Source organism: Cherax quadricarinatus, chromosome 7 (assembly GCF_038502225.1).
Source record: "Cherax quadricarinatus isolate ZL_2023a chromosome 7, ASM3850222v1, whole genome shotgun sequence".
In the NCBI taxonomy this organism is placed as follows: Eukaryota; Metazoa; Arthropoda; class Malacostraca; order Decapoda; family Parastacidae; genus Cherax; species Cherax quadricarinatus.
The window spans coordinates 65,212,559-65,230,021 of NC_091298.1; the positions used below are offsets into that span (position 1 = coordinate 65,212,559).

Here is a 17,463-nt window from a genome sequence, read left to right on the forward strand (position 1 = left end):
TAAGGGACGATGCCGTAGCAGATGGAGCGAGCGAACTCCTTGGGAATGACAGCCTGCATGTCGTCCTTCGTTATCACAATGGCCATTCCTTTCTTGAATTTGTGTAGCTCAGATTTAGCTTTGCTGGCCTTCTCTGAGTCGAGAGTCTCCAGGAAGGACTCCCCGCAGCGCTTGTCTTGTAGGATCTCCCGGAAGAGTTCGTCAGGAAGCATATCGATGAACTTGTCGGCTTCCTTCCTGTCCTCGCGGATCTGCTCAAAGATCTTGGTGGGAATGTCCTTTGAAGACGCCACGTGACGGAGGTCAAAGGACGCCACGTCTTCTCCTTCCACTTTGGGCAGTCTCAGCAGCAGGTTGGCGTTCTTCAGTAGTTCTCTGATTTTCCTCCGGTCTTTCAGTCCCTCGGGGTTAGTCTGCAGGACCTGTAGCATTTTAGCCACGTCTGTGTCACGTTCTGCAATTTTGTGAAGAACTACCAACTGGCGGAGGACAGAGACCACGTCTGGGTTGTCTCTGAGAGCGTTGGGGTCTGAAGGCTCCGAGATGAATCGCTCCAACATAGCGGCGACTTCCACGTTGCCAGTGACGCAAACGATGCCGACAGCCTCCGTCAGTAGCACCTGGATTCGTGTGTCAGTCAGGAGATTCTCGGGATTGATGTTCAGGAGGTGGATGATATCATCAATCTCTTTGTCGCAGTATTTTGCCACAACTCTCTGAACAGCTTTCCTAAGGGTTCGCTTAGCCTGGTCATTCCTGCTGATGGAGTCCGTGTCGGTGGAATCGACGTAGTCAACGATGTCGCTAATTAGCTGTTCGTTCTCACCCAAGAACACACGAACTACCTCTCCCGTGCCATTGACTGTGGACAGGATGTGGGCCATGGCATCCACCTGCAAGAGTGTCATATTATCGTACTCTCGCTCTCCAAGCAGCCTGGAGAGCTTCTTCATCTCTTTAGCTCGTCTCGTCTGAGACATACTCGTCGAGGCCCTGATGAATCTCAGCAAAACGTCAACCTTATCTGTCCCATCGTCTGGCTCCTCAACCTCTTCTTTTCCATCTTCCTCCACAGCATCCAGCTGCACTCGTGCCTTTTTCTTCTTTTTCTTCTTTTCTGGCAAGGGAGGAGGTGGTTCTGGAGTCACGCCATGGACAAAGACGGTATCCATGGCCAGTTTCTTCAGCGTGGCTGAATCTATAAGGCCCTCCTCGCTCATGATGGGGGAGTGAGGACGTGTGTCTGTGGGATTTGTCATTAAAAGAGCCAATTCCTCTTCGCTGATCTCGAAGCCCTGGAAGGAGATCTGGAAGTCCTCGTCGATTTCGTCTGCATCTGGTGGAACGTACTTCAACCCTTCGTCTGTCTCAATGATGGTGCCGGGGATAAACTTCGGTCCCTCAGGGCTTTCCACGACCTGACCTGGTACGAAGCGGGGTCCAGCGTTTGTCTCCACCAACTGACCTGGAACGAAGAGCTGACCTTCATCTGTACTCATCATCTGTCCAGGGATAAAGGTGGCTCCATTCTTCGTCTGGATGATCTGACCTGGGACGAATTTTGGGCCATCGTCCTCCACAATGACCTGACCTGGTACGAACTTCTCACCCTTTGAAGTCATCACGACCTGCCCTGGTACAAACTTTGGACCATCTGAGCTCTCGACAATCTGACCTGGGATGAACTCCTCCCCATGACTCGTGTTGACCGTTTGACCTGGCACGAACCTCTCACCGTCAGCAGTGGTCATCAGTTTACCAGGGATGAACCTCTTATCCACTTCATTGACGATAAGTTGACCCGGAATGACTTTAGAATCCGGAGAGATATCATTGGGCATTTTGCCAGTGAGGTAGAATTGTACCGCTTTCTGGGTCTCCACCATGTCTCCATACAATCTCTCCCCTACCAGAATACTGTCCGTGTTCGTGGGATTGACGGTGAATCCGGCCACGTTCCTGTCAGCCACGGCTAGAGGTTGGAGTTCCTTATTAGGGATTACCAACCACTCGCTGATCTTGGGCACTTCGAAGGGCCTATGCTCAAACTTGAGTTTGCCTTCCTCGTCTTGCACCAGGTCACCCTTGATGAATTTCTTACCCTCTGGAGTATCGAAGGTCTTACCGGGAACAAACGTTGGACCCTCGATAGTGTCCATTATCTGACCTGGCTTGAAGGTAAGCCCCTCTTCGGTCTGGAAAGCTTGACCCGTGACGAACTTCTCGCCGTCTACGGTGGGCATCTTCATACCTGGCACAAACAGCTCCTCTCCATACGCATCTACCGTCACCTCGCCTGGACTGAATTTTGGACCCTCCTCGGTATTGATTGTCTGACCGGTGATAAAAACTGAATTACCATCGCCGCGATCCATCACCTGACCAGCCACGAACTTCGGACCATTGGGACTATTGAATATCTGACCAGCAACAAAGTTTACATTTTCATCAGGTGACTTAATACACTGACCAGGCAAGAAACTGATGTCACCATTCTTGTTTATGATAGTCTGACCTGGCACAAACTTCTTCCCTTGTAGGGTCTCCACTGTCTGGCCGGCAACAAAGGCCTCCTGATCAGCAAGTTTGATGATCTGACCTGCCACGAATTTCTTCTTCTCATCTACTTCAACCAAGGCTCCGGATACAGCCTGTTTTTCATTCTCATTATAATCAACTTTAGTTACAAACTCGGCTTTATCCTCCTTCGTGACTAGGTATCCCACCTCCGCCGTCTCAATTCCAGCTGCAATCTTGCTGATATCGCTGAACGTTGGGATTATTTCAGCTTCTCTCACAGACTTCAGAGTCTCTGTAACATGCTCGGTCTTCTTAAGGACATCTTCCTTCAAGTTACACATTCTCTTTGCCACATCCTCCGGCATCGGTAGCGCGGGTTTGACAGTTTCCACAGAGACAACAATTTCAAGGTTGGTCACATCTTCCCTCATCAGTACTTCTTCTTTTGCCACTTGTGTCTCCACGATCTCAACTGGATCGATCCATTCCTCGTGCGGGAAACTGTCCCAGTCAAAGCCGGCATTCTCGGCCTCGTTCGCTGCGTGCCAGTCTAAGCCCGATGCAAGGACTGTTACGTTAATTGAGGACACCTGAGCCTTCATGATGTCCGCAAGCATCCTCTCGTACTGCAATTGTTCGTCTTGCATCTTTTTAGTATCAAGCTTAGGTAGGAGAATGGCCCTGTTTGTTGCCTGTTCCCTCATCATCGCCTCCATCCTGGCTAGTTTCTCTGCTCGTTGTTTTGCATTGAACTTGACTCTGGGTTTGTTGTAAGGAGGTCTCACAGTGTCTCTCAGTTCGTCTGCCTCGGCTTTAGCATCGAGAGCTTCGAAACGCTGTTTTCTGGCCATGGTGTTGGCTTTCCTCTTGTTCCTCTCATTGAGGATCTCCTGTTGCTCCTCCAGAACATCCTTGTTTTGCCCGCGCCCATAAAACAGATCATTTCTCTCGTTAATCTCGGAGAACTGAATGACCCTGAGATTCATCTTGATAATACGTCCTTGTTTGATCTTGACATTGACAAACTTGCTATCCTTGCTCATGGAGACTGCCTCCAGCTCCCCCGTCCTGATAGCTTCCTCCATCTCACAAGGCACTATCAAGTTAGTCTTCTGCTCTGAAAGATGATAAACAAACTCCAGCTCACCTTCGGGTCGCTTCTTAAGTTTACCTTTCATCTTCTTGAGAAGGTTTTCTAGATAGGAATAAGATTTCTCATTTTCCTTAGTTTTCTCAAACACAGGACGCACGTAGACTAGACTCTCGTGTTTGGTAATTTTGCATCCTTCTGTGCCGTCGAAGCGAACTGGCTTACCGAAGGCGATAATGGGTGAGTAGCTGTGTATTTCTGACGCCTTGCCGGTGATTCGACAGAGTTTTTTAGCCTCGGCGGGAGTGATGGGCGGCAACAGCGGGAAGTAGCAAGGCTTGGGCAGGTTGCGAGCGCAACCGGTGATGCGACAGAAGGTCGTCATGGTGGCGGTGGTGGTGACACTGGTGGTGACACTGGCAGTGATGTCTTCTCACCGGAAGCTCAAACAAAAGTCCCTCTCACAGCAACACTGGCGACCCTCCACGTGCAGGGCAAACTTTTTTTATTTTTCCCCTGAGTCTCAACAGCTCTCAGGCTATCACAGTAACCAACCTCACGCTATTTTTTACCCGGGCTAATCACTTCCTGCTTTTTTCTTTCTTTTCCTCTCCCTCTTTAGAGATACGAGTATCCCTCGCTCTCCCCTCACTCTCAGGGAAGACTTATCCAATAGCCCTCACTTCCAACCTCTAGCTGCCACGAACAAACATGGCTCCCTGCCTCCCCCCGTCACAACACCTCGTACGAAATACACCTAAACACATCGGCTTCAGCAACTACAAAAACACTGTTGGTTCACAGAAACACTGTTCGGCTAGCAAGATCTTCAACTGTCCCAAATTCGCATCTTGGTGTTGAATCCCTTGAGGACTTAGGTCTAAGGCCTCCACCAGTTGAGACGCAGGGAAAAGGCCACGGACGATACCACGGGAGGGCCACGGACGATGCCACGGGAGGGCCACAGACGATGCCACGGGAGGGCCACGGACGGTGTCACATGTTCCGTGGGTATGAGGTGCCAGAGTAAAGCGCCAACTGGGCACAGCGGCCGGTGTGGGCATCACCGCCGGCACTCCAACACGCTGCCGACCCTCACCACAGGGAAAATCTTGGCACCTGAAACAGTGCCTCAGTGCTCCGACCTCTGCTGCCACCACCGTCACCACCACCACCATCACCGCTACCACCAACACACCCATATCACAATCATCACTAATACCACTATCACTACCATCACCACCACCTCCCAAACTACCATCATCACTCCACCACCAATGCCACCTAACCAACCAAAGTCACCCCTCAGAATCACATGCACCACCACCATCCCCACCACCATCATTACCATAACTATCAGCAACCATGGCCGCCACCACCACCACCACCACCACCACCACCACCACCACCTCCACCACCACCACCACCACCACCACCACCACGACCACCACCACCACCACCACCACAACCACCACCACCACTCTAGTAAACACTATCACCAAAAAATTCAAAATACTCTAAACAAAGCAATAGAAAAACAAAGGAACACAGTGACGGTCGAACCTGGATCTCCAATGTGTCAACTGCACCACTACCAGCTGCACCACTACCAGTTCCACTGCTACCAGCTGCACCACTACCAGTTCCACTACTACCAGCTGCACCACTACCAGCTGCACCACTACCAGTTCCACTACTACCAGCTGCACCACTACCAGTTCCACTACTACCAGCTGCAGCACTACCAGTTCCACTACTACCAGCTGCACCACTACAAGTTCCACTGCTACCAGCTGCATCACTACCAGCTGCACCACTACCAGCTGCATCACTACCAGTTCCACTACTACCAGTTCCACCACTACCAGATCCACTACTACCAGCTGCACCACTATCAGTTCCACTACTACCAGCTGCACCACTACCAGCTGCACCACTACCAGTTCCACTACTACCAGCTGCACCACTACCAGTTCCACCACTACCAGCTGCACCACTACCAGTTCCACTACTACCAGCTGCACCACTACCAGTTCCACTACTACCAGCTGCACCACTACCAGTTCCACTGCTACCAGCTGCACCACTACCAGCTGCACCACTACCAGTTCCACTACTACCAGCTGCACCACTACCAGCTGCACCACTACCAGCTGCACCACTACCAGTTCCACTACTACCAGCTGCACCACTACCAGCTCCACTACTACCAGCTGCACCACTACCAGTTCCACTACTACCAGCTGCACCACTACCAGTTCCACTACTACCAGCTGCACCACTACCAGTTCCACTGCTACCAGCTGCACCACTACCAGCTGCACCACTACCAGTTCCACTACTACCAGTTTCACTACTACTAGTTCCACTACTACCAGCTGCACCACTACCAGTTCCACCACTACCAGCTGCACCACTACCAGTTCCACTACTACCAGCTGCACGACTATCAGCTGCACCACTACCAGCTGCACCACTACCAGTTCCACTACTACCTGCTGCACCACTACCAGTTCCACTACTACCAGCTGCACCACTACCAGTTCCACTACTACCAGCTGCACCACTACCACTTCCACTACTACCAGCTGCACCACTACCAGTTCCACTACTACCAGCTGCACCACTACCAGCTGCACCACTACCAATTCCACTACTACCAGCTGCACCACTACCAGTTTCACTACTACCAGCTGCACCACTACCAGTTCCACTATTACCAGCTGCACCACTACCAGTTCCACTGCTACCAGCTGCACCACTACCAGTTCCACTACTACCAGCTGCACCACTACCAGTTCCAATACTACCAGCTGCACCACTACCAGTTCCACTGCTACCAGCTGCACCACTACCAGTTCCACTACCAACTGCACCACTACCAGTTCCACTGCTACCAGCTGCACCACTACCAGCTGCACAACTACCAGCTGCACCACTACCAGTTACACTACTACCAGCTGCACCACTACCAGCTGCACCACTACCAGCTGCACCACTACCAGCTGCACCACTACTAGCTGCACCACTACCAGTTCCACTACTACCAGCTGCACCACTACCAGCTGCACTATTGCCAGTTCCACTGCTACCAGCTGCACCACTACCAGCTGCACCACTACCAGTTCCACTGCTACCAGCTGCACCATTACCAGTTCCACTGCTACCAGCTGCACCACTACCAGTTCCACTGCTACCAGCTGCACCATTACCAGTTCCACTGCTACCAGCTGCACCACTACCAGCTGCACCACTACCAGTTCCACTGCTACCAGCTGCACCACTACTAGCTGCACCACTACCAGCTGCACCACTACCAGTTCCACTGCTACCAGCTGCACCACTACTAGCTGCACCACTACCAGCTGCACCACTACCAGTTCCACTACAACAAGCTGCACCACTACTGGTTTCATCACTACCAGTTTCAACACTACTGGTTTCATCACTACCAGTTTCAACACTACTGGTTTCATCACTACCAGTTTCAACACTACCAGTTTCAACACTACCAGTTTCAACACTACCAGTTTCATCACTACCAGTTTCAACACTACCAGTTTCAACACTACCAGTTTCACCACTACCAGTTTCATCACTACCAGTTTCAACACTACCAGTTTCATCACTACCAGTTTCAACACTACCAGTTTCAACACTACCAGTTTCATCACTACCAGTTTCAACACTACCAGTTTCAACACTACCAGTTTCAACACTACCAGTTTCATCACTACCAGTTTCAACACTACCAGTTTCATCACTACCAGTTTCAACACTACCAGTTTCAACACTACCAGTTTCAACACTACTGGTTTCATCACTACCAGTTTCAACACTACCAGTTTCACCACTACCAGTTTCATCACTACCAGTTTCAACACTACTGGTTTCATCACTACCAGTTTCAACACTACCAGTTTCACCACTACCAGTTTCATCACTACCAGTTTCAACACTACCAGTTTCATCACTACCAGTTTCAACACTACCAGTTTCAACACTACCAGTTTCAACACTACTGGTTTCATCACTACCAGTTTCAACACTACCAGTTTCACCACTACCAGTTTCATCACTACCAGTTTCAACACTACCAGTTTCATCACTACCAGTTTCAACACTACCAGTTTCAACACTACCAGTTTCATCACTACCAGTTTCAACACTACCAGTTTCAACACTACCAGTTTCAACACTACCAGTTTCATCACTACCAGTTTCAACACTACCAGTTTCATCACTACCAGTTTCAACACTACCAGTTTCAACACTACCAGTTTCAACACTACCAGTTTCATCACTACCAGTTTCAACACTACCAGTTTCAACACTACCAGTTTCAACACTACCAGTTTCAACACTACCAGTTTCATCACTACCAGTTTCAACACTACCAGTTTCATCACTACCAGTTTCAACACTACCAGTTTCAACACTACCAGTTTCAACACTACCAGTTTCATCACTACCAGTTTCAACACTACCAGTTTCAACACTACTGGTTTCATCACTACCAGTTTCAACACTACTGGTTTCATCACTACCAGTTTCAACACTACCAGTTTCATCACTACCAGTTTCAACACTACCAGTTTCATCACTACCAGTTTCAACACTACCAGTTTCATCACTACCAGTTTCAACACTACCAGTTTCATCACTACCAGTTTCAACACTACCAGTTTCATCACTACCAGTTTCAACACTACCAGTTTCACCACTACCAGTTTCAACACTACCAGTTTCACCACTACCAGTTCCACTACAACAAGCTGCACCACTACTGGTTTCATCACTACCAGTTTCAACACTACTGGTTTCATCACTACCAGTTTCAACACTACCAGTTTCAACACTACCAGTTTCAACACTACCAGTTTCAACACTACCAGTTTCAACACTACCAGTTTCAACACTACCAGTTTCAACACTACCAGTTTCACCACTACCAGTTTCAACACTACCAGTTTCAACACTACCAGTTTCAACACTACCAGTTTCAACACTACCAGTTTCACCACTACCAGTTTCAACACTACCAGTTTCAACACTACCAGTTTCAACACTACCAGTTTCAACACTACCAGTTTCAACACTACCAGTTTCAACACTACCAGTTTCAACACTACCAGTTTCAACACTACCAGTTTCACCACTACCAGTTTCAACACTACCAGTTTCAACACTACCAGTTTCATCACTACCAGTTTCATCACTACCAGTTTCAACACTACCAGTTTCAACACTACCAGTTTCACCACTACCAGTTTCAACACTACCAGTTTCACCACTACCAGTTTCAACACTACCAGTTTCACCACTACCAGTTTCAACACTACCAGTTTCACCACTACCAGTTGCACCATGCATGGGTATTAAAAATATGGAAATAAGCTTCTTACTGAACACATCTGAGACTTTCAGTTCAGATTACTGACACAAATATATTCAACCTTCCTACACCTGTCACCTTAGATACCTGTCACACACCTGTCACCTTAGATACCTGTCACACACCTGTCACCTTAGATACCTGTCACTTACACACCTGTCACCTTAGATACCTGTCACACACCTGTCACCTTAGATACCTGTCACTTACACACCTGTCACCTTAGATACCTGTCACTTACACACCTGTCACCTTAGATACCTGTCACACACCTGTCACCTTAGATACCTGTCACTTACACACCTGTCACCTTAGATACCTGTCACTTACACACCTGTCACCTTAGATACCTGTCACACACCTGTCACCTTAGATACCTGTCACACACCTGTCACCTTAGATACCTGTCACTTACACACCTGTCACCTTAGATACCTGTCACACACCTGTCACCTTAGATACCTGTCACACACCTGTCACCTTAGATACCTGTCACTTACACACCTGTCACCTTAGATACCTGTCACTTACACACCTGTCACCTTAGATACCTGTCACTTACACACCTGTCACCTTAGATACCTGTCACTTACACACCTGTCACCTTAGATACCTGTCACTTACACACCTGTCACCTTAGATACCTGTCACACACCTGTCACCTTAGATACCTGTCACTTACACACCTGTCACCTTAGATACCTGTCACTTACACACCTGTCACCTTAGATACCTGTCACACACCTGTCACCTTAGATACCTGTCACACACCTGTCACCTTAGATACCTGTCACTTACACACCTGTCACCTTAGATACCTGTCACACACCTTTCACCTTAGATACCTGTCACACACCTGTCACCTTAGATACCTGTCACTTACACACCTGTCACCTTAGATACCTGTCACTTACACACCTGTCACCTTAGATACCTGTCACCTTAGATACCTGTCACTTACACACCTGTCACCTTAGATACCTGTCACTTACACACCTGTCACCTTAGATACCTGTCACTTACACACCTGTCACCTTAGATTCCTGCCACTTACACACCTGTCACCTTAGATTCCTGTCACACACTGTCACCTTAGATACCTGTCACTTACACACCTGTCACCTTAGATTCCTGCCACTTACACACCTGTCACCTTAGATACCTGCAACTTACACACCTGTCACCTTAGATACCTGTCACTTACACACCTGTCACCTTAGATACCTGCCACTTACACACCTGTCACCTTAGATACCTGCAACTTACACACCTGTCACCTTAGATACCTGCCACTTACACACCTGTCACCTTAGATACCTACCACTTACAAACCTGTCACCTTAGATACCTGTCACACACTGTCACCTTAGATACCTGCCACTTACACACCTGTCACCTTAGATACTTGCCACCTACACACCTGTCACCTTAGATACCTGCCACTTACACACCTGTCACCTTAGATACCTGTCATTTACATGTCACCTTAGATACCTGCCACTTACACACCTGTCAACTTAGATACCTGTCACTTACACACCTGTCACCTTAGATACCTGTCACTTACACACCTGTCACCTTAGATACCTGCCACTTACACACCTGTCACCTTAGATACCTGCCACTTACACACCTGTCACCTTAGATACCTGCCACTTACACACCTGTCACCTTAGATACCTGCCACTTACACACCTGTCACCTTAGATACCTGCAACTTACACACCTGTCACCTTAGATACCTGTCACTTCCACACCTGTCACCTTAGATACCTGCCACTTACACACCTGTCACCTTAGATACCTGTCACTTACACACCTGTCACCTTAGATACTTGCCACCTACACACCTGTCACCTTAGATACCTGCCACTTACACACCTGTCACCTTAGATACCTGTCACACACTGTCACCTTAGATACCTGCCAGTTACACACCTGTCACCTTAGATACTTGCCACCTACACACCTGTCACCTTACATACCTGCCACTTACACACCTGTCACCTTAGATACCTGTCACTTACATGTCACCTTAGATACCTGCCACTTACACACCTGTCAACTTAGATACCTATCACTTACACACCTGTCACCTTAGATACCTGCCACTTACACACCTGTCACCTTAGATACCTGTCACTTACACACCTGTCACCTTAGATACCTGCCACTTACACACCTGTCACCTTAGACACTTGTCACTTACACACCTGTCACCTTAGATACCTGCCACCTACACACCTGTTACCTTAGATACCTGCCACTTACACACCTGTCACCTTAGATACCTGTCACACAGTCACCTTAGATACCTGCCACTTACACACCTGTCACCTTAGATACCTGTCACACACTGTCACCTTAGATACCTGTTACTTACACACCTGTCACCTTAGATACCTGCCACTTACACACCTGTCACCTTAGAAACCTGCCACTTACACACCTGTCACCATATATATCTGTCACACACTGTCACCTTAGATACCTGTCACCTTAGATACCTGCCACTTACACACCTGTCACCTTAGATACCTGTCACACACTGTCACCTTAGATACCTGTCACTTACACACCTGTCACCTTAGATACCTGCCACTTACACACCTGTCACCTTAGATACCTGCCACTTACACACCTGTCACCTTAGATACCTGTCACTTACACACTGTCACCTTAGATACCTGCCATTTACACACCTATTACCTTAGATACCTGTCACACACCTGTCACCTTAGATACCTGTCATTTACACACCTGTCACCTTAGATACCTGTCACACACTGTCACCTTGGATAACTGCCACTTACACACTGTCACCTTAGATACCTGCCACTTACACACCTGTCACCTTAGATACCTGTCACACACCTGTCACCTTAGATACCTGTCACACACCTGTCACCTTAGATACCTGCCACTTACACACCTGTCACCTTAGATACCTGTCACACACCTGTCACCTTAGATACCTGTCACTTACACACCTGTCACCTTAGATGCCTGCCACTTACACACCTGTCACCTTAGATACCTGTCACTTACACATCTGTCACCTTAGATACCTGTCACTTACATCCTGTCACCTTAGATACCTGTCACTTACACACTTGTCACCTTAGATACCTGCCACTTACACACCTGTCACCTTAGATACTTGCCACTTACACACCTGTCACCTTAGATACTTGCCATTTACACACCTGTCACCTTAGATACCTGTCACTTACACACCTGTCATCTTAGATACCTGTCACTTACACACCTGTCACCTTAGATACCTGCCACTTACCTGCCACCTTAGATACCTGTCACTTACACACCTGTCACCTTAGATACCTGCCACTTACCTGTCACCTTAGATACCTGTCACTTACACACCTGTCACCTTAGATACCTGTCACTTACACACCTGTCACCTTAGATACCTGCCACTTACACACCTGTCACCTTAGATACCTGCCACTTACACACCTGTCACCTTAGATATCTGCCACTTACACACCTGTCACCTTAGATACCTGCCACTTACACACCTGTCACTTTAGATACCTGCCACTTACGCACACATGTCACCTTAGATACCTGCCACTTGCACACCTGTCGCCTTAGATACATGCCACTTACATACCTGTCACCTTAGATACCTGCCACTTACGCACCTGTTACCTTAGAAACCTGTCACTTATACACCTGTCACCTTAGATACCTGTCACTTACACACCTGTCACCTTAGATACCTGCCACTTATACACCTGTCACCTTAGATACCTGCCACTTACACACCTGTCACCTTAGATACCTGTCATTTACTCACCTGTCACCTTAGATACCTCACTTACACACCTGTCACCTTAGATACCTGCCACTTACACACCTGTCACCTTTAATACTTCTCTCTTACATATCACCTTAGATACTCTCACTAATACACCTGTCACCTTAGATACCTGCTACTTACACACCTGTCACCTTAAATGCCTGCCACTTACACACCTGTCACCTTAGATATCTGTCACACACACACCCGTTACCTTAGATACCTTACACACCTGTTACCCTAGATACCTGTCACTTAAACACCTGTTAGCTTAGATACCTGTCACATACGCCTGTTATATTTGATACCTGTCACTTACACACCTGTTACCCTAGATGAATCTCATTTACACACCTGTCACCCTAGATATGTCACACACCTGCTACCTTAGATGCCTGTTACCTTAGATACTTGTCACTTACACACCTGTTACCTTATATACCTGTCACACACCTGTTTCCTTAGATACCAGTCACTTACGCACATGTTACCTTTAATATTTGACTTACTTGGTACCTGGTACACCAGGTACTGAAGTAACTAACGCAGCATATCATTCCAGTAGGTACTGGAGTGTCTAACAGCAGGTACTGGAGTGTCTAACACATTCACCTTCCCTTAGGCGGGACCTACAACAGTCACATAACTCACCGGTATCTAGTTTAACTGCTAGGTTGGCAGGAACATCTGGGGTTTAGGGAAACTTGTCCAAATGTTTATCCATGCCTGGTAATCGAACCTGGGATCCTTGTGATTGTGGATCAAATGCTCTCTCTCCAGTGAGCTGCAGTGGAAGGGAGGGCATTTAGAGGGAAGGTAAGGGGATAAGGGAGAGGCGGAGATGTAAGAGAGAGAAGAGAGGGATGGGAGTAAGGGAGAGAGAGAGAGAGATAGAAGAGGAGGAGGAGGAGGATGGAGAAAAGAGAGGACAAGGGAGGGAGAGATCTATCGGCAGGGGAAGACAGAGTGAGGATAGAGGAAAGAATGAAGACAAGGATAAAAGATGGAGGGAGAGATAGAGGTAGAGGGAGAGGAGAGAGAAGGAGAAGGGAAGATGGAGATGGACATGTAGAGGAAAGGGAAGGGAGAGAAGGAGAAGGAAGGGAAGAAATGGGAGATGCCACGTCTGTTTATTTGCTACATAAACTGTTGATAAAATGAGGTGGCAACACTATAAACCATCATGGGAGGAGAAGGAGGAGGAGGAGAAGAAGAAGAAGAAGAAGCAGAAGAAGCAGAAGAAGAAGAAGAAGAAGAAGCAGAAGAAGCAGAAGCAGAAGAAGAAGAAGAAGAAGCAGAAGAGGCAGAAGAGGCTGTCTACACAGTAGTAAGTCACTGATCTCAGGTCTATGTACCTTGTACATCTACTTATAGAAATAAAGATTATTCTATTATTATTAGTAGTAGTATTAAGAAGGAGACGAAGAATAAAAGCTGGAACACGAGTATAGAGTATCAGTGCAGTAGGCCTACCTTCCCATGCTAGGCAACAGGCCTACCTTCCCATGCTAGGCACATCTAACATCCAAGCCTTCCTAGTCATGTATCTCTCCAACCCTCAATTATATTTAAAGCCACACTAGTTATTAGCCTCAATGACACTACTTGGCACTACGTTGCACTCATCTACAGTTCTACTGCCAACACCAATGCTTTCCCACAAGCTTTCTAAATCCAAACCTCATTAATTTGAGTTGATTCTTGTCACTCCTGTCTAAATTAGATATTTTCAACATCTTATTCATATAGGGAGTGGAAGGTGAGGATGTCAGTAGCGTCACTGTCTACTTGTGAAGTATACTTACATAATCCCAGCTACTTTATAGATAGGCTCCCTTGCTAGCTGTGATGTCACGATATCATCACATCTGAGCCGTAGGCCACAGTGTTTAATCTCAGTCATCTCAGTTCAACGCTGGGCTTAGACTCGCCGGCAGGCTCCTCGGCTACTCCTCTAGACTCTTAATTATACTCCAAGATATGCAAAGTGTGTATTTCTTACTCCAATATCTCCTGACTAACCCCCAAGACAGGGAGAGAGCCTTCTGCTTTTCTGTTATCGACTCGTAAACAGTAATAGATAATAGCTCCTCTAAGCAGACAGCCTCGGTGTGAACTTCCAGGTCCTCTGTTGTCTGTCTTTCCCTATGTTCTCTCTTTATTCCTATCTTCCATTCCTTCGTTTCGATCATTTTACGTCATCGTAGAGAGTATAAGTTCACTGTTGTTTTGTTTGTAACCGGCTGGCCGTCTCCCACCGAGGCAGCGTGACTAGAAAAAGAAAAACTTTCACCATCATTCACACCATCACTGTCTTGCCAGAGGCATGCAGATACGACACTTCAGATGTCACTCCAAACAGCAGATATCTTTTAACTACCTTCAATACAAAAGATTCTTAATACAAAGGGAATAATTTGTCTTCGTTGTATGTTCTCAAACTTAATGTATTCCTTCTAAATGATGGTTTACCAATGCTGTAGACAGAAGCATAAACATCACACTACAGTCAGAATTAACCCATAATTTGGAGAGTCCTTCAGACGACATTTCGGTCATTTGTGGACCATTATCAAATAATAATGCAAGACATAGAGAAAATTAAGAGAAAGCCAGACGGCGGATATTATGAAGATATGAGGAGACAGGCAAGAGAGGCGAGGAGACAGGCCCGACAGGTCAGTGTGACCTGTAATACCCCAGTGTGACCTGAGTAAATAACAGAAGGCAGTAAGGCCGGATTCAAGGAATGGAAAAGCACGACTCAAGTTCTAGGATCAAGTACTCTTGATCAAGAACCTTTGATCGGGCCCTGTTTCACCATGAGGCCTGGTCACAGACCAGGCCGCGGGGGCTATGACCTCCCGGAAACCCTCTCCAGGTACTCCAGGTATGCCAGCATCAGTATACCCCATTACCCTCTTAAAGAGACATTCACCGTTCTCAAGACCCCCTCCCCCATCCCAAATAAGAGACAAATTAGCACGAGAGAGATGAGTAAGCCTCTGACAACATAAACAAAGCGGCCGCCATCTTTGTTTACATACGATCAGCTGACCTGTGCCAGACCACGTGCGGCAAGGTTAATCAACTTGCATTTAACTGGTCACACAGATTGTTTTACAAGGAGACGCATCATGATGATCATTAATATTTTAGGTTTTATGAAATGATTTATATCATAAAACATCATTATGCAATAATAATAATAATAATAATAATAATAATAATAATAATAATAATAATAATAATAATAATAATAATAATAATAATAATAATAATAATAATAATACCACCAACTACGGCTGCTGCTAAAACTACGACTACTACTGGTACTACTACTGATGCTGCTGGTGGTGTTGCTGTTTGTGCTACTACTACTGCTGCTACTGTTGCTACTGCTGCTACTGTTGCTACTGCTACTGCTGTTGTTGCTGCTACTGCTTGTGTTTCTGCTGTTGATGCCTGTGCTATGACTACTACTACCGCTGTTTCTGCTTGTGCTACTACGACTACTGATGTTGTTCTTGCTACTGCTGCTGTTTGCTACTACTACTACTACTACTACACGCAAGAATAATAATAACAGCTACAGAAAACTAACAATAACTACACTGGTGACATACACCCCAGCAGAACGGGAAGAGAGGCAGTATGAGGCACTAGCGTTCTTCTAATTTGAGTTGCAGTGACAGATACATCAATATTTTTGAGTACGGTGCTGGTTATTTGAGTTGTAGTGACAGATACATCAATATACACTCCAGCTGGCTGTGGGAACATGATACAACGGTTGTATCAAAGAGTCAAGAGCTGGTGGGGGTATGTTGCTCTTAAGTTTACAAAGGTATTCTCTATTTTTAGAGAATTATATATTATACTGAGGTGATTGTTATGGTAGTGGTAGTGGTGGTGGTAGTAGTGGTGGTGGTGGTAGTAGTGGTGGTGGTGGTGGTGGTAGTGGTGGTGGTGGTGGTGGTGGTGTGTTGCAACCCCTGAATGGGTTGCAATGTATATTATTTATATATATTACATGTATATTACCTTTCCATATAATTTTATATTGCTTATATTTGCGATAATAGCTAAATCGTAAATATATGATTTTATCTTATTATTTGACTTAAGTTTCCTTTTGTTAGGTAGGATGTAACACATATATTATATGCTCATAGTTCAAGTCTTGATTGTCTAACTACTGTAATTATCGCTTGTTGCTCGTTTCCCTGCCGGCTTCTGTTGCTGGGCAGCAGCTGTCCACGGAGCTATCACGTGATCGAGGGGGGGGGGAGGTGTCCTCACCTCGCCTGAAGTATTCAGTCTGGTCTAGACTCGCTTGGTGGTTGGATGTATTCTATACAAGTGCCTAAATCTCCCTTATTGGCCCTTGTTGGAAGATCGTCTCTTGTCTCATTATTCTCGTTTGTTCTGGAGACTCTGTTCACAGAACTTTTGATAGACTTAGTGATTTTCGACGTTGTACTGAGGATGTGTGTCGCATAGACACTAAACAACTCAGGTCCTGAGCTGTAGCTTCTGACCTAACTTGTACTGGTATCCGTGTATTATCACAGTCAGGGATTTTCTTATGCTGAACTTAGATTCAGTAGTATGGGAGTTTTGTGACTTTTGTGG

The 17,463-nt window shown here is 46.7% G+C and overlaps 2 protein-coding genes across 11 annotated transcripts in view; both read right to left on the minus strand.

Annotated features, from left to right (window-relative positions):
* Window positions 1-4,761, minus strand: part of LOC128687061 (uncharacterized) — a 67,837-nt gene extending 63,076 nt beyond the window's left edge. Inside the window, exon 1 of the mRNA XM_070082706.1 lies at window positions 1-4,761. This exon is cut by the window's left edge and continues 41 nt beyond it. Within this exon, the coding sequence (XP_069938807.1) occupies window positions 1-3,995 (3,995 nt within the window). The 5' untranslated portion in view covers window positions 3,996-4,761.
* Window positions 1-17,463, minus strand: part of Obsc (Obscurin) — a gene marked incomplete at its 5' end in the record, with an annotated part of 440,143 nt that overhangs the window by 409,121 nt on the left and 13,559 nt on the right.